At 41.6% G+C, this 18,628-nt stretch overlaps 1 protein-coding gene across 2 annotated transcripts; it reads right to left on the minus strand.

The window, feature by feature from the left end:
• Positions 1–41: 41 nt before the first annotated feature.
• mtf1 (metal-regulatory transcription factor 1) lies at positions 42–18,452 on the minus strand. 2 transcript variants are annotated; one of them, XM_033641140.2, is made up of 11 exons: positions 18,373–18,452; positions 15,721–16,252; positions 11,728–11,966; positions 10,323–10,454; positions 10,006–10,079; positions 9,324–9,457; positions 8,665–8,742; positions 7,020–7,122; positions 6,270–6,937; positions 5,815–5,884; positions 42–3,660 (listed from the first exon to the last, which is right to left on the minus strand). In XM_033641140.2, exons 2-11 carry the CDS (start codon positions 16,186–16,188, stop codon positions 3,161–3,163), a joined length of 2,466 nt encoding a protein of 821 aa, XP_033497031.1. In that variant the 5' UTR covers positions 16,189–16,252; positions 18,373–18,452; the 3' UTR covers positions 42–3,160. The 2 variants fall into 2 exon arrangements, with proteins under 2 accessions (XP_033497031.1, XP_078027852.1); XM_078171726.1 differs by lacking the exon at positions 18,373–18,452 and adding an exon at positions 17,824–18,086.
• Positions 18,453–18,628: the final 176 nt, after the last annotated feature.

The raw sequence follows: 18,628 nt of genomic DNA on the forward strand, positions 1-18,628 counted from the left end.
TGAACTGTACAGGATAAAGAAAGTGGGGAGAAACAAAGGTATCAGTGACAAGGATAAGGTTTTATTAGTATTATATTGCTCTCAATTCCAAAATGTATTTATCATTACTTTATACGAAACAAGCAAAAGCAAACATTTTCACATTATACATTCTTTTTAAAAAATACAAATCCTCAACAGTTCCTCACTCTTTGGGTGTCAAGACATTCCTCTGGAAGCAGACGTTTCCTTTTTTTGCAATTTAAATATTGCCCAATTTGGATCTCAATCTCCAAAAACGCTTTCTGCTCAAACAATCTGCTTCCAAACAAACGTCTCCATCAGTGATATGCTGACGTTACCTTTCCAGGTAAACTCCAGAAACCAAACCTGGGTCACAAACCATAAACCACCTCTCTGCTTATTAATAAAACATATCTGCAGCTCCAAGTTTGACTTTTATTGTGTGAAAATGAGCCAACCGATTATCCACGTCAAATTTTAATATGTGAAAGGCTGAGATGATTACATAAAGTGGAGTGAGCCCAAAATGAACAGTTTATGCATAAAGTGGAAAAAACAAAGCTGCATACACTTGACCAAAAAAATAATTCTTAAAACAGAATCATTCATTCACTAAGTACTCCTTCAAACAAATCCAGTTGGGGTTAAAACAGCATGTGAAGGGATCAGTGTGGTGCAACATTCAGGGGAACAGTACTTGGACACACGACAAGTCCAGAATTACACCACTCAAACTATGAAATGCGAGATACTGGAGTTCTTCTCATGAGGTTGGGGCAGAACATAATTTAATGAAGAGGTGAATAACCTTTTGTCTTGTCAATGCCTCATGTAAAATTGCATAGTTGTGTTCGTTGACTGTATGCATGTAAGAGAATGTGTATCGATGGTATGAGACTCCTGGCAGTAATTTCACAGAGCCTTAACTGGGAAATGGCGAGTAAATAAGTAGAGACACTTTTGATATCTTTAAACTGCATACATGGAATGGTTCGGAGCACGAAATGTGCCTGGAGCTTTTCACATATCTAACTGCCCTCTTGGCACCTGTGAATCGAGGGAAAGCTCCACTCCTAATTTTTGGCAAAAAGGAAACGCACAAAATAAAAAACCCAGACAAGAGTTATGTGACACGCATGCCAGTATGGTTTGCTCCCACGACCTCGATCTATAAAGTCGAATCACTTGTATCCGTCACGCTGCATATACGTTAACGGCTTTCCAAACCGACAGCTGGAAAACAGATTCTAGTGAAACCATTTCTGTCTCGATGCTTTTGCCTAATTGTGATCTGCTGCTGTGAGTGATAGAGACTCGGTGAAGATGTCGATGGCAAGTCTGTGAAGCAGAGACTGTCAAGGCAAGGAGGCTCGTAGAACAGTTATGTTGTAAGGCCAAGTAGCTCTACGCTCTAGCATACAGGGCATAATGCCGTCGTTCTGTTGTCATTGCATTGTGTCCCGCTGTGTGAAACAATACTGTTAAATTATACTCCGAGCAGGAGGCTATGTGTTACATGTATCTTGTTACTATGGGGACTGTACAAAAGCCCAGCTGCTTCGACTACTCAACTAAACACAGCAAAAATTCCTCTGCATAAATGTGACTGGAGGGAGGGGGGAGAATGCAAGGATAGAAGGGTATACATTAGCTCCAAACTCTGAGAGTTAGTAATTCAAAAGTCTATACAAAAATACAAATTCTAGAATAATCTACAAGTTTTCTCAAAGATGTTTACACTAAAATGTACTGTATTTACACTGTCACCAGGACACCATCTTTTTAAATGCTACTTTACAGCAGTTGTATACAAAAAAGTCTGTAGTGGTGCTGCACATCAGGTTACTCACTTTACAAGTTAGTGTGCAATAAACAGGGAAGAGTGCAGCAAAACTTAGGGCTACTGCAAAGTCGGGGCATCTGATGAGAGAAAAACAACTTAAGTTTGAATAACAAATTAAGGGAACCAGGATCAGTTATGACTTGATGCATCCCTGAGAGGGTCACAACCCTTTAAAACATGGGATGTTGACAGTAGTTCCTTACTGTTTCATTGTGGACATTTTTTTTTTTCAAACAAGCACATCCTCCAGGATACTTTGTTTCCCTGTGCAGTCGACTATAGGTGCCTCTTTTCTCAAGCAATACCCATTACGTTCTTAAAAAAAAAAAGCAATTCAGTAACATAAAAACAGCACAACGTAAAAATACAACAAGTGATCGGAATAAATTAATAGAATTTTCTGCTATTTTGAAGATAATATTATTACCAGTATCAAGAAAGAATCAGGCATATAAATAAATTAACATGTACAATTTTAAATTAGTTTAAGTTATAGGCAACTTATTGATGTATTAATTTCACTTAAAGACAGGCAAATCGGATCACAGGTTCTTTTCTCGATTAGTAGATTACTGTCAAAAGAAGTAAAAGAAAAATCACATTTTCTGGACTACGCTAGTCTTCCTAGAAAACAAAAAACACTTTATATAGCATGACAGCCATATAAGGGGGCTATGTGGCCGACCCCTTTGAATTCCTACTGGGAGCAATGCTTGTTAAAATTAAATTCCTCTAATATACAGTGCATTCTGGTCAGTTGCATACCAGCTTTAAGCATTTGTTAGGAACCGTAGTACAGTACAAGGATATACAGACAAGTTTTGTTTTCCTGCTCAGGCATTTGACCTTCAAGCCAGGAAAAAGGAACTCTTAAGTTATCAGTGCTTGGACGACACTCATTTGTTTCATTCGATTGATTCAGAGTGGAAATCGAGGGTTATTATATACAGTTTGATTATGCTCATAACAAAAGGATCTACTGCCTTTTCCCTGCATTCATTAGCAGTGACTTTGCTAAATCTCAATAAGCAAACTAATCCAGCTTTTAAAAACTCAACTACTGCAATGAGCCTCAACAGAAACATTATCCATAGTTTGTGTATATATATCTATATATATATATATATGTATGTTGCACAATGCCATACAGAACAGAATGCACTGCAGGTACAGGGGGTTCGATGCACAGACTATATAGGGAGAAAGAAGAGGCGCTGCTGTGGAGAATGACTCGAGATGTGGGTGGAATTGATGCCTGTGCATGAGTGGGTGCAACAGACGAACACATGGTGCCAGATTCAGAAGGCAGCTCTTCTAAGGATTGCCATCAGTGGCCATGTTGAAGTCATCAGCGACCAGCAGCAGGGCCTCAATGTTGGCAGCTGTCTCGGGGCTCTGCAGGGAGAGGAAGTCCGAGACGTCCATATTGGCTAGCCCGCCAGACGAGGGAGGGTTTGTGGCAGTGCTGCTCACTATCGTGGAGAACGTCTGAGCTGAGGAGGAGGAGGAGGAGGAGGCAGAAGAAGAAGAAGAGGGGGCCTCCAACCTCACCTCGCCCACCTTGGAGGAAGACTCAGAGAGGCAGCATGAGGACGATGAGGGAGTTGGATGATGTTGAGGCTCTGGGGGTAGTGGCAGTGGGGGCAGAGGGGGCTCCGGAGGTTGCAGCTGTGCTGGGGCTGAAACGGTGGAGGAGGCACTCTTTGAACTCTTGTCTTTAGCTGAGTCCCTGCAGGCACACTGGCACTGGCAGGATTCCTCCTGTTTGATGATGATAACGGGCAGACTGAGGCCGATCTGTTGGACTGAGTTGCCTGAAAACAGAAACACAACCTCAGGTTCACTAAAACAAGTAGTAGAAAACACATTTGCTTTCCAAATGTCCTGCAAAGCCTAATAGAAAAATATATAAGGGTGTTGGACCATTTCAAACCTCTAAACGGACTCGAGCAGTGACTCAGCATTTTTCTTTTGCACATATTGAACACTCCAAGACCCTTCTGAGTTCGGTTCTCTTCAAGCCCAGTGTGTGGTTCACTTAACCTGTGCCTTGTGAACACAAAGCACTCCAGGTATGCCATTGTACAGTATCTCACATAAGTGAGTACACCCCTCCCATTTTTGCAAATATTTCATTTTATCTTGTCATGGGACAACACTATAGAAATGACACTTTGATATAACTTAAAGTAGTCAGTGTACAGCTTGTATAGTAGTATAGATTTACCTTCCTCTGAAAATTACTCAAAACACAGCCATCAACATCTAAACAGCTGGCAACATAAGTGAGTACACCCCACAGTGAACATGTCCAAATTGTGCCTAAAGTGTCAATATTTTGTGTGCCAGCCATTATTATCTAGCACTGCCTTAACCCTTTTGGGCATGGAATTCACCAGAGCTCACAGGTTGCTTCAGGAATCCTCTCCCACTCCTCCATGATGACATCATGGAGCAGATGGATGTGAAGACACCTTGCGCTCCTCCACCTTCAGCTTGAGGATGGCCCACAGGTGCACAGCTGAGTATAGGGCTGGATACATACTTGGCCAGTCCATCACCTTCACCTTCAGCTTCCTCAGCAAGGCAGATGTCATCTACTAGGTGTGTTTTGGGTCATTATCATGTTGGAAAACTGCATTGCAGCCCAGTTTCTGAAGAGGGGCGATCATGCTCTGCTTGGAATTCATGTTTCCCTAAATGAGCTGAGCTCCCCAGAGCCGGCAGCACTCATGCAGCCCCAAACCATGATGCTGCCACCACTATACTTGACTGTAAGCATGGGACAGTTGTCTTGGTGCTCTTTCAGCATGTGTGGCACCTTGGTGAAGAGCACCAAGACAACAGCTACTATACAAGCTGTACACTGACTACTTTAAGTTATATCAAAGTGTCATTTCTATAGTGTTGTCCCATGAAAAGATATAATGAAATATTTGCAAAAATGGGAGGGGTGTACTCACTTATATGAGATACTGTATTTAGCCCTCTAGATCACATGCTGTTGCACTGAGACGCTTGAAAAAACAGACAAAACCACATCGGCCTGTAATGCTTGTAAGGCCGCAGATTGAGGAGTAGTTTGGTCCACGGAAGATACTGCACGTCTCCAGATGTGAAATGAGGAATACATCACACGGCAACAGTCTACAGCACAGAGACGCTAAGGTTTTCCTGCAATTTTAAGTTCATCTGAAAGTGAGAGGCTTCATAACCACACTGCAGTGCCGCGTCTAAGTAAAAACAAAACTACGTCAATATATTATATACAGGCTATAGTGTGAACAGAAAGAGAACTGAGTCCTTTTTCTGTTGGTCCACTTTAAGAGGACTAAGGTCAGTTTGTTTTAAAAGGGACTATATGTGAAAACACCCTGATATAAAAAAAATTACAGTGGATGAAAAACTAACTGCTCAGAAAGAAGCTGGTGTTCATTAGTTGAGAGGAGTTAATGCAGCGTGTACTGACGGACCTCTTGGCCAACAAATAAAAACCTAAGTACAGACTGTGACAGGAGGAATAACTTGTCTCCTTAAAAGAACATCAACTTCATCAAGACTCTCTCGAAGAGGATAATAAGGATAATATTAAAGCTGAGAAGAGGTCAGTTAATCAATAAGCCGACAGTGCTTGCACTCTTCTTATGTGGACTAGTTTTGACTGTTCCTGATCCTGTGCCTTTACTTGTCAAAGTTATTATTAAATATTACAATGGAATACAGTTTTTAACAGTTCCAGCACTGCGCATTAATTGAGCGTCAGCATCTTGGAACTGCATTTGTATAATAAAACCATTGTGACAGTATCTTAGCGGAGCTCTCTGGACACCAATCTACTATTTAATGAATCCTATTAAAGCTAAGTACCACACTGGGTGTCAAAACAAATTTACGATTTCATTACAGCCTTTTGGCCAATGTCCAAAACATGAAAAAAATGTATAATAATTCACTGCTCATTAACTCACCAGCATTTCCTCCCACTGGTATGGCTGTAGTGAAGAAAACTTTTTCCACTTTTGGAGCTCCTTGATGTGGCTGCAAACAAACATTAGACACCACAGAGGGACACTATGTTAGGAGGTGACAGGGTTGGTTTGCACCAGACTTCTAACTGCACTGAAGGAGTGTGTGTGGTGTATCTGTTATATTAGAGAGTATATTTTTTTAAAAAGTATTGCTATTTCTTTGCTACACTGACTGCAGATAGAGTCAGCGCTGACCACGGCTGTAGCTATCCCCAGTGGTTTACTTTACATAATCATTTATGCAATTGATGGCATGTTGCTTTCTAACCATCTCACATGAACATACTTCAGATTAGAAGACAAGTCGGAATGGGTTTCTAAACTTCAGAATGTATTAAAACGTGAGGACTTGTATAAATCAGGTCACCGTTTCTCTGTGTGGGAGTGTCACTCACTGTTTGCTCTGGGTTCTGCTGGCTGTTGGCAGCACTGCTGAGGATCCACTGGAGGTTCTGGTCCGACATAACCAGGCTGGGCTGCAGCAGGTTCTGGGTGGGAGCTATGGTGATGGTGGCGGGCGTGGGAGTCAAACCAGGGCCGGGGTTGGGGACAGGGTTGTTGGCCAAAGGCACAGGTTGGGCCACAGCTGCCAGAGCATCTTTTGCGTTGGCTGCAACAACCGACACAGCAGCAGTGCCTGGCGCTGTGGTGGTCAGTGCTGGAGCAACTGGAGGAGGAGCGGAGATGGCTGGTGGTAGAGGAGTGGTCTGGGTGGAGGTATCCGGCGGCAGGAATGTAGGTTGCAGTGCCACATAGTGCTGGGGGTTGACATGGTTGGGTGCTTGGACAGAAGCCTGAGCAGGCACATCGGAGATCTGCTGAGGCCCAGCTAGCTGCATGAACGGGGAGGGCTGTGTGGTGCTGACTGTAGCTGTGACAGAGGCAGGAGTGGAGGCCTGAGAGGAGGATGTCTGACTGAGCTGGGGAGGAGCCTCCATGACTGGGGTTGTGTGGGAACAGGAAGATGAGCAGGTGGGGTGTAGAGAGAAGGAGATGAGGGACGAGCCATCACTCACTACCGACTGGGTAGACCTCTCTAGGCTGAAGGATTCAGCAAGGCTCTCTGAGGAAGAGACAAAAAAACTCCATCAGTGAACAAGAACATTTAATTCAATTCAAGCTGACAGGTTTTGAAATGCACATACCGTTGGGATGGGCATCATCTTGGCTGACACTATTTTCAGGACTCTGGAACATGAGCTCAAAGATTTTCACAGGGGTCACACTGCTGAGGTCCAAATTTTGAGCCTGTAATGAAGTTAAAACATAATAAATGCATTACATGACTTTACTGAGTATCACAACAGCCAGGTCCTCTTGTTGTCTTACCACAGAGACAAGTGACTTTCAGTGTTAAAATAGATGCCTGTTAAAGGTCTAATGTGTAGGATTTAGTGCCATCTAGCAGTGAGGTTGCAAATTGCAACTGACAAAGGCCCTGATGACACAGAAAGCCTTTTAGCAGCTGGAGGTGCCTTTTTGTAATTGTTTAAAATGAAAATTACGCTTTTATGCTCATGCATTTCTGCACTCTAGGCCCCTCACATTTTTGCCAGTGCACTCTGAACTCCTTGAGTTGAGAAAACTTCAAATCAGAGCAGAAAAGCACCCCATGTCATCTCTTTTTTGTCATCCTTTTTCCCCACTGTCCAAGTAGATGATTTGAGAGGCGGGCCTTCTGTGGTGGTCTTAACAATGAAGAGAAACTGGTGGTAGCAGCTGTTGGATACCCAGAGCTATACAGCCCAACAACAGACAGGAGGTTGTCAAACTGCCCCCAAGTCATCCTATAATATGCCTGGAAATAGCCATCATTGAGGCAAAGCTCCTGGACCAACTGGTATTACTCACCATGATCCACCCTCCTTTTTAGGGTCTCATGTACCTATACAGATCTCAGTTTCCCTGTGCCCAACAAACTATATGCTGACAGCCTCTTAACCCTAACCAAAGCTAAGAGCAAGTACCCTCTGCCTATCCATTTTAGGAACTAGCAACTAATAACTGTGAGGGGAAGAAAAATAAATACATGCTAGACTGATTACATGGGAAGGTTAGTGTAAGGACGTGATGGGGTGGTTGCCTGGCAACAATAAAAAGGTGCAGCAAGCATTTTTTACTAGTGGCATTCAATTTATAAACAAAAAAGGCAGTGCCGTGTTCCTTGCATTTTGCAAACTGCAAAACGATTTCTGTGCGACCGGGGCCTAAAGCTTGTATGACAACAGAGTAGGAGAGCTACGGTGGCCGACACGAAAACCAAACAGCCCTATCTGGAGCAAGTGTTTGGTTTGCCCTTTCTGGGCTACTTTAGAACAACATGATGGACTCTGTGGAGGACCAGCCCCCTTTGCAGACATAAACAGCTGATTCTAAGGTTATGAAACTACACCAGTTCTTAGTTTCAGGTGATTATAGACTAATGAAAACATAGTTATGAATATTATATTCAATTTCTTCAAGTATATCCTGCTAAATCTTTCGCACTGGACCTTTAAAAATACAGTTTCAGTTTTACGTAAGTGGATGGCATGTTGTTTGCTAATCCTCTCACATGAACATTCTCAGAATTTGACGTTTAAACTTAACGAAAATACAACAATTCCTATTTCAGGATGACTATACTCTAAAGAAAACATAGTCATTATTATAATCAATTTCTGCCAAAATATCCCCCTAAGTCCTAAACACTAGATCTTTAATTGGCATCTTTACTCACCCACTTGATAACTGCTTAACATTTTCACACCACTGTGTGTTTGACAAAGCTGAAGCCAAGGCCAGACTTACATTATGGATGTTCTCTCGTAGCTCTGAGTCAGTAGAGATGAGGCTCAGGTCACTGAGGCACAGCGAGTGATTTGCATCCTGTAATTAAGAGATGAATTGGACCTGATTAAACTTTGCACTGCTGTGGGATCAAATGCTGAGCCATGATAGGGGAGTGAGATTGGGAAAGAAAGCACCACCTACTGTATGTTGATGTAAAAATCATGTTTATGACATGAATATAACTTTCTTTGAATAAGGCAAACAAATTTTGATTTTATACAAGTGGTTCAATCTAAAGCTACTCTTTGTGATGATAAAATTCAGATTTAACGGGGTTAATGCAGCGTAGTGTGAACCCCTTTATGTCAGGTTTTTGTAGACATTTGCAAATATCCATATTATGCAGGTATGCAGATTTTGTTTTTAGCTAACATACTCTCTAAAATGCCTCCCATCTATTTGTAAAACTTGCCATGTTATGTGTCTGAGAGCATAACATAAAATGCCCTTGGTATTGAAGGCACAGTGGACTCCTGGAACATAGCATGTGTAAAATCCACAAGTTTTTAATAAAGTGAAAAGTGTGACGACCATAGTGTCATGTTGCTGTTGGGTCTCGCGTGGAGAAGGAGAACATGACAACTGTAGTGAGAAGAAGTTGCTGTACTGTGACTCACTTCAGAGAGCGGATGGGTGAGGGTGACGGTGAAAGGCTGTCCTTTGTCGTGGCCACGGATGTGACTCTTTAGACTGTACTGGCTGCTGAAAGTCTTCTCACAGCCGTCACTGGGACAGTTGAATGGCTTCTCCCCTACAGAGCGAGTACAGACAGAGAGGGAAGGACACAAAGAGAAATCATCAATGCACTTTGACAGCTTATTAAAAATTAACTTAACCTACTTAATTGATCTATAATTATTAAGATAAAGCAGATCACCTTCTTCATGGAGATAGATGGAAGTTTACAGATACATGAGGACAAATTAAACAAGTCAGTTGAGAAGCTTATTTTATAAACTTAGTTCTTCAGCCATCAGGCCCAGGAGCACAGCCAACAACAATTAGGGAAGTTACTCGTCCAATCAATACAAGTACACATGAACACAGCCTTTTAATTACCGCTCTGTTCACTACATTTCTACACAGACTTTTGGAGGAACGACATAGTAAAAACAAAACCACATAAAAATGTTCCTAGCTGCAGGAAAAATCTATTTGGTCAGGCTATTCAAATTAACTATGTGTGGGAGGCACTGGTAACAATGTAAATGCAAATTAGGCACAGCTGAAAAACAGACGCCCTTGTTCAAGCTTCCCCAGAAAAATCAAGGTTACACAACACACACCACTAATATGTACCTGTGTGTGTCCGTACATGTGTTTTTAAGTGGTGACTTGCGGCAAAGGCTTTGCCACAGCCATCGTGGTCACACCTGAGGGCAAAGACAGAAAAAGAAATCATGCCAAGTGTTTCAGACCAGATGCAAATAGACAGTGATGAATATTTCTGGTCTCTGCTTAACACTATGAGTAAAAAATATAATACGAAACCCTAAACATTTAATTTGTGTAGACAAGCAAACACAAAACAGCTGTCTCTGAGTATTTATTAGCATCACAGTTCCTTCATCTTCTATTAAGGGTGGATTAAACCTCCTGATAATGGGAATGCTCACCGGAATGGCTTCTCCCCAGTGTGCGTGCGAATGTGCTTCCTCAGGTCGCTAAGTGTGGTAAAGTACTTTGTGCATCCCTCTGATTCACAGTTGAATGTCTTGCCTGTGTGAAGTCTCTGGTGTGCTTTTAGTCTGCGGAGACAATCAAGTGTTTCATTTAACCACAATGGCGGACATACAGAAACGAACAAACTGAGCACAGTGGCGTTAAACGGCATGTGCTGATCCCTGTTGCACTTATTTTAAGAATGTTTAAAAAAGCATATGAAAAAGACATCATAGTCTAGTCAGGCAGAATAAAAACAACTCAAACAATCAACACACTATGTGATCATATAACAGGGTCTGGGTGGCATGGGAGATGGGGATAGGAAGATAACGCCATGAAAAAGATAGTCCACCCATGTGTGGCATCGGTTGGCCACCCTAAATACCAGCCTCTGACAGGGAGCTGATGGCGGTGGCACAGCTCCACCAAGCCCCACACATGTTGTCATAGCAACTGAACCAACACAGATCAGAGGGCTTGGATGTGGACTGAGATCACAGCAACATCTGAGCAGTGAAAATGCTGCCAAAGAAAAACATGCCTGGTGTTGGTCAAAATAGACTAAAGCTGTAATTGGGCCTCGTGTTGTCATAGACAGATACTCGTCTGCAGGGTTAATCTCACGCCGCAGATTTACCTCATTATAAATAAGATACACAAAGCCTTCAATAAACAAACTCAACCTATCACCATTCTTTTTAAAACTGAGTGAAAAGGGTTAGAAAACTGCAACGTTAAGATTAAAACTCCAGAATTTAGGCAATCCTTTGTGTGAAAGCGTATGGATTAGAGGAGGGCATTTTCATTTAGGGAGAATGGGTGATTAGGGAGACGCTAGCAATTAGTGAAGGAGAACATACAGCACAGAGCAGCCTGAGATAACAATGTTCTGCTTTTTCATGGTATTGTTCCATCTATGGATTGTTTCTACTGCTTTACATTGTGTCATTTTGTGCTGATCCTGTGCATGTTTGCACAAATAAATGTCATTCTTTCTATAATAAAGATAATTTGAGATTTGTAGGCAACAAAAAATACACTTCAAAATACTAACTGCGGTCAGAAGAGAATAAGCTGCCAGCACACAGCCCACGTTACACATTTGAATTAAATTTAATTACTTATTTTGTGTCCGTTGTGTAGTTCGTATAAAACCTCCACGTTTGTATTAAGACAACACAAGTTGGGCCGCCCACTTTATTGCAGGACCTGCATAATAATTGACCTGCTATCATGACACAATCTCATCTTTATTGCTTTCACTACAGTCTCGTGACAGAACCTGCAGAGGGGATGACGATGTGAACAGCACTGAGGCGGAAAAATGAAACACAGCAAAGCTGTGTAAAGACTCACCTGTATAACGTGTTGAAGGCCTTCTCACAGCCTTGCACGTCACACTCAAATGGCTTCTCCTTGGTGTGAACGCGGACGTGGATCTTGAGGCTGTAAGAAGTGAGGAAGGCCTTTCCACAGCCCTGCTGATTGCACACAAATGTGTACTCTCCCCTGTGTGTCTTCTGGTGTGTTCGCAAGTTTCCCGCCGTGCTGTACGTCCTGGTGCAGCCTTCGAACATGCACTGGTAGCGCTTCACCTGATAGAGGAAGAAGAGGAGGAGGAAGTCAGTGCCTTAGCATGGTTGAATTCAACTCAACTGTGTGGAATCACACTGAAACTAGGGAAAAATAACATGATCTCTGAGGAAATAAATTGTCTTTAACCTGTATTTTAAAAAGCTGGGGAGACATTAACTTGTTAATTCATCTCAGTAATAACCAGCCTGACCATACGATGAAGTGACAGTCTGACTCAGTGTGACCTTTCAGACTGGACCTGAACTCAGTGACTCAGCCACCCGTCAGCACATGAGGCCGGTGAGCACAAAGGACAGCGATGATGACTAACCCCCCCCCATGCAATACATCCCCTCCAATCTGTTTCACAGCACCAATCTCCACTGCAGTGTGTGGCAGTCTCCTGTTCTCTTCTCACTCAAAAGCCCCGGGGCAATGTGAATAAAAGCAGTTCATTCTCTTCTTCAAAACATGCTATCCCGTGTTAAACACAAAGTCAGGAGGAGGAAGCTTCTGGCAGGCCACCTCAACAAAAAGATCCCCTTTCTCAGAGAACATTATTCCTGTAACTCACCGTCTTCATCCTTTTTGAGATCGTGTATAAACATAAATACTTCCGTACTACTTCCTATTAACATGACTGCATGTTTATCTCTGGCTGTAATAAATCGGGTAGTTGCTCAGCCCTTTCTGCTCTGAAATTCAGGTAAAAACGTGAGATCAGGATATTTGTTTTGCAAGTCATCTGACCAAAATTGCTGTACAATTTCAAAGAAAGTAAGACAACTGAAATGACATTTGGCAGGAATAACGCTTTGTCATGATGTTAATGCATCTTACGGTGCAAATGATGCCTTGGTCAGTTTGCAAAATAACACACCAGTGAAAAACCCACATTGTTCATCCTAGCAGTCTCAACGCTTCACTTCAGGACACACCTAATCACACCATGAAAGGGACAAAACCCTTCTTAGCTGTCGTGCATACAGTGGACGTGATATAAAGCTGATTACATTTCCTTTCAGCCTTAGTAACCAAACACATCTGAGTGATGGGTAATCTTATGGCCATTCATTTTTAATTTTAAGGATGTGGGAGAGATCATTTGTCAAGCAAACATCCATGTAAAGCCACCGTAGGAGGCCTGCTAAAGCTTATAGCTCAGTACTGTTTTCATCTCCCACTCCATCGTGACTCCTCTCCAGCATCAGTTCGATCACTGTGAGACAGCATTATGTGCTTTGGTCTCCCACATACATAGTGGAAAAGACCACTCCATTACACATTAAATGGTTATGTGAGTGTATTTACAGCAATTTCACCAAGTGCTGGATGTTGCTCATCGTTAGATTTTTTTCCTGACACCTGTTGAACAGAAGGCTGGTGTCTTGTATTTGTTGTTCAAATGAAATAGCCACTCTTCTTGAGCCCTCTATTCTTTTATTCTTTTCAAAAATTGAATGCACTTTGCATAATTTGCACACTCACATGAACATCAGCATCACAATTCACTACACACTCTGTAAATATATGCAAAGGCTCCACTGAGAGGAAATACAGTTTTATGTACTAAATCAAAATAATATTTGACAAAGAAGCAAGATAGAACTTAATTTTGGCAGAGGTTACTTTCATTTACTGATGTATGCAATTCAGTTTAGGGATAGTGAAGTACTGGAAGTGAATGGTTTAATTTATTGTGTCCTCGAACATTCATTCAGTTCCTGTGGCAATCACCATAAAAGTGTCATAAATATGAAGCCATAATGTCAAAACAATGACAAAGACAACAATACACATAAAAACCGACCAGCAATGCAGCAACAATGACGGTAACTCAGACAATCAGATTAAACAAACACTGTGCTGGGTGTAAAGCAGCAACACCCACAAATACTAGCCAACCATTCAACCTCCACACACACACACACACACACACACACACACACACACACACACACACCGTGTCATATTTAATATTTAGTTTGTTTAGTGATATTACACTGGTGGATTAAAAAGCCTCACAGGCACGTAACTTCACAAAGACGGTGCCCCTGTAACTTTGCATTCATGTCGACAAATACTTTTCACTAAAAAGGGGAAGTGATACATCACTAAGAATTCTCTGTCATTTTCTTGTGACTCAGAAACATCATAACAGTGTTGCACAATTTTCTTGTTGCAGGAAATATTATCTGTTTTTGCAGTTTCTTCTTAATCAGTAAAAGTACCACAAATGCACAATAAAACAGGAGCTGGTATTCATCCAAAACTTCGATGACATTCTCCCGATGATCCCATTGGGGTCTACAATCAAAATAATTTTCAGTACCTATAACTGTGCTGAGACCAACTAACAAACTGATGAGTCCATCCGAAATACCATGTCTCATCTTCATTGATCAAACCAATATTGGCTATGTAATCTGAGAAGTGAAGATTAAAGACAGCACTGGAGAGAAAAGTGCTCACTTGTGGGGCCTCTGTATTAATAACATTAGAGAAAAATACTGCATCCACTCCAGCACTCTGCCAATCTAATGATGCCATGACTCCCATCTTGCAGTAGAAATCTCTTCTTTAAAATACATCCTTACTGTATTAAAATGGCATTAAAAAACAACGAAAAGAACATGGACATATTGCTTAGGTCTAAAAGGTATAGAAACTGTAAACCACACCAGGAACTTATGTTATCACAATCCTCTCATTATGAAAGTTATTGAGGCAACTGTTCAATAATTAACAACCTCTTGTTTCAATTGGTTTGGCACATTAACTGCACGCAGCATTTCTTTGATGGAAATAAAGTGTGCGTCATCTGACATTTGAAACAACTGACTAAACACAGGACTCGGTTGTTCTTGCTGCAGTCCTTCTGTAACCTACCCCTTATTCGGCAAAGACTAGCTGCTTTACCAATGTGCACTTGCTTTCAGTATCACTTGTACTAATTAGGCTGGGATAAGTGTCAAAATATGGCAAATCACCACATGAACACAGAGAGAAGGCAAAGCGGGTTGTGAATGTGCTATGCCCAGGGCTAGCAATGGGTGAAAGCACTCTGGAGGCCAGGTGACACCACTAACAGACACGGGCTGAACACTTTGGTGCATTCAGGTGGTAACTTCTACCTTACCCTAATAAGCTACCTGGCTCTAGCTGCTGGGAAAGCTAATTTTGCATGTTATCAAATTGCAACTGTACTTTGCATTTCACCAAAGAAAGACATGTAAACAGTAACACTTGTTATACTGTTATATTACATGTTTTAGAGTTTTAAAGCCATTAGACATGTTAGATCATCTTTTAACCAGCTGCTGTTCGGTTGAACAATTAGCTAGAGTGACTGGAAGAGCCTCCACAAACCAAACCGAGCAATTACTTCAACAATAACCAAACAAATCGAAGCAATTACTTCATCACTAACCAAACAAAACCAAGTTAATACTTCATCACTAACCAAACAAAACCATGCATTACTCCAGCACTGACAGCTGACCACATTCTACCAGCCAGATTCTCTCCTCAGCTGTGTTGTGACTGGTGTGAAAATTAATTTACACCTGTGACTGAGTAGAAGCACAAAACGTTGATATAAAAAAAGAGCTGCTTACTGATATCATTGTGCACCTGTGCTCAGACTAAATATTCAAAATAAAGACATCTTTTGAGAATTTGCCAAAAGAATTGCCTTTGGTGACCCAACAACCACACAATTCCTTAGTATGTATATCCTTAACATTTGGAGGAGATGCACTTGTGTAGGCTTACCTCTCTCTGCTTGGTCTCTGGGCATTCAGAGTGCAGGGTGAGGGTGGCTCCCTCTATGTTGCGTGGCATGGGTGTGGAGCCTGGATTTATTGTGAACTGAATCTGGTCTGGAGAAATGGTGTGGTGTACATAACCCTGTGACATGCCATCAGGGTCGTTCATAAAGGCCAGAGAGCCATCCTCCTCGTCTCCATCACCCTCCCCTTCAGTGAGGAAGGTGACCCCATCTTCGTCCCCTCCACAGTGACCCTCCTCTTCGCCCTCCTCGTCTAGCCGAATAGGGTCCCGCTCAATCAGCACTGTGGTGCGGTCGTACACCCGACCGGAAGACGATGAAGGTTCAGCAATCAAGTCATCGTCTTTGTCAAAGTGGATCTTGTCGTCTTCTTCTTCGTCGTCCCGACCCAAGGGATCCACCTCCACCTCAAAGTACATCGACGCCTCTGTATGAGGGCCATTCTCACTCATGGTCCCTGGTGCCTCTCCGTCCTTGGCAAGGAGGACTGCACACTCACACTGAAACCGTTACAGCCTGTGATAAGAATTCAATAATTTATTACTATGAGGGGTGAAACAATACATCAATCTGGATACAAATTTACAATGCCACAGTAAATATCGCACTTCCTTTTGCAATCTTCTACTGTATGCATTCTGTCACCAGCCGGTTTGACGTGTACTCATTTTCTTAAACTTATTTTCAAATATGGAGAATAGCTTTAATGGTCTATCTTATTTATTTTATGCACACACATCGATACATATCATCATCTTTAAGACACCCCTTTAATATGACATTCCAATGGCACATCTGTGTCCCCATTTTCATCCAACCACACCTCCTTTCTAAACATTTAAATAGTGCTATCGCAACCTATGGTCAGACAGACGATGGCAAGCAGCCAAGAGAAACACGAGGGTATTTACTGATCGTCTCGTATCGACTGCAGGCCCCTAAATTGACTCAAATCAAAACTGCATCGTGGCGGACTTTGTGATAAACAAATATTGTATAACTGTCTCAAGTTTTGATACACTATGGTTTCATAATGAAACTTGTGATTACACCCCTGTAAATTAGACAATTCAAAAGAGCTTTACAAAAGACATAAAAGGCATTAGGACAAAACAGTGAGAGAAACTAAACACACACATGAGGGTTTAAAAGGAGTGAAACAGAAAATATAAAATGAAAGATTAACAGGAGAATAAAAATGACAGTGCAATTAAGAGTAAAGTGTAGGATATAAATAAATAGCCTGTAAGTTCAATTCAGTAAAAGGCAGTACCAAACAGACATGTCTAAATTTAAAAATAACTACTAAGTTGGTGCAGACCTCACATTTACTGTCTGTACCAGATATGTGATATTAAGAAAGCCTGAATGTTGCTTTGTCATGTACAGTAAGCAAACCTGTCCCAAATGATTTGAGAGGTTTGGACAGTCCCTAACATAGCAGCAGATCTAGCTGTAGCACTGGCCCAGATGAGCAACCTTACATTCACAATACAGAGCCATATTGCCTTGTTAAAAGAGCTCCGCTACAGGAAATGGTTATTATAACACCTCATGAGAGCTCTGCATTTTGTGGGCCTGTTCCAATAGAAATGATTTCCAGCATCAGTTCACGTACTGCATGTGTGCCATGTCTGGATCGCGGCTTTGATTACACTAAATGCCAATGTAAATACGTCTGTGTGTTCAACTTATTTTTAGTATTTAAAGTATTAATATTACAGTATTGAAAACCGGATTGCTCTATAGTAAAGCAAGAGGCCAACAGCACACATTAGCCCTGTTTAATGCAAACTAACGTTACCGTGATCTGGAACTTTCTGTTTTCAATGACACGAGTCGCGAGACAGCAGCGGTTGGACTAACTGACACAGCTGATGATTTCTCATGTATTAAAACTCCATTATGTAACTTTTATTAAACGTTATAAGTAACGTGTGAAAGATGTCACTCTAACACGTCAATGCCAATTAACTTTTCCACACTCGACACGGCTAGCTAACGTTTACAAACACAACGGTGGCCTGATAGACACGCCAAGTTTACACCGTTACACTGACAATACAGTTAACGTTACGTTAACCTACCTTTGTGTCAAGGTGCTGGAGTTGTTAGCCGTTCACCAATAATTAGCACACTGTGTAACAATCCGCTGGTTGACACTGACCTGACGTTATATCTGACATCTTCATATCATTACTAGCTTCTGATATGTCGCTAGCTTCCTGCTAATTACAAATGGATAACAAACCGTATTTACGTTGCGCGTAACCTCCTTGTAACGTTAAATAAAACGTCTACAGTTACACGTACTTTTTAACGTAATGTCGCTAATAGTTTCATTTTATTTAATCTTTTGCTAGCGAGCAGCGGATAGCAAAATTAACGGCTGTAAGCTGTACGCTAGCCAACTATCAGTCATTTCTCTGCACATGCATAGCTTTGCTAGCTAGCAACCATTTAGCTCACAGCTAAGCTAGGTGGCTAGCTAGTAACGTTAGCAACTGTCGACAGTTGACATTACGTACCTTCCCTGCAAGGATAACACAACTCATGTTACCCACTGATAAAATGACTAACACACAGTAGTGCCGAGTTAATTAACCAAATGGAAATTACATTAAAAATATATTTACCTGACAAAATGCAAGGCTTATCCCTATGCTTCAGATGTTTAGCACTTTCTTCCTCTCCCCTCCCTAGGATACCAAACAACGTCACGGACTCACAGCCATTCGTGATGAATTATGGGAAATCAAATATTATTCCTAATGCTTCATTAAAACAACAAATGCTATTCTCTCTAAAATGTGTGTTTTGATTTTTTTTTTAGGGACAAATGCGATTCTTTTAGCTCATCTAGAGAAGTGGCATTATAAAAAACAAACTAAC

The sequence above is a fragment of the Epinephelus lanceolatus genome, chromosome 10 (assembly GCF_041903045.1).
Source record: "Epinephelus lanceolatus isolate andai-2023 chromosome 10, ASM4190304v1, whole genome shotgun sequence".
Taxonomy (NCBI): Eukaryota; Metazoa; Chordata; class Actinopteri; order Perciformes; family Serranidae; genus Epinephelus; species Epinephelus lanceolatus.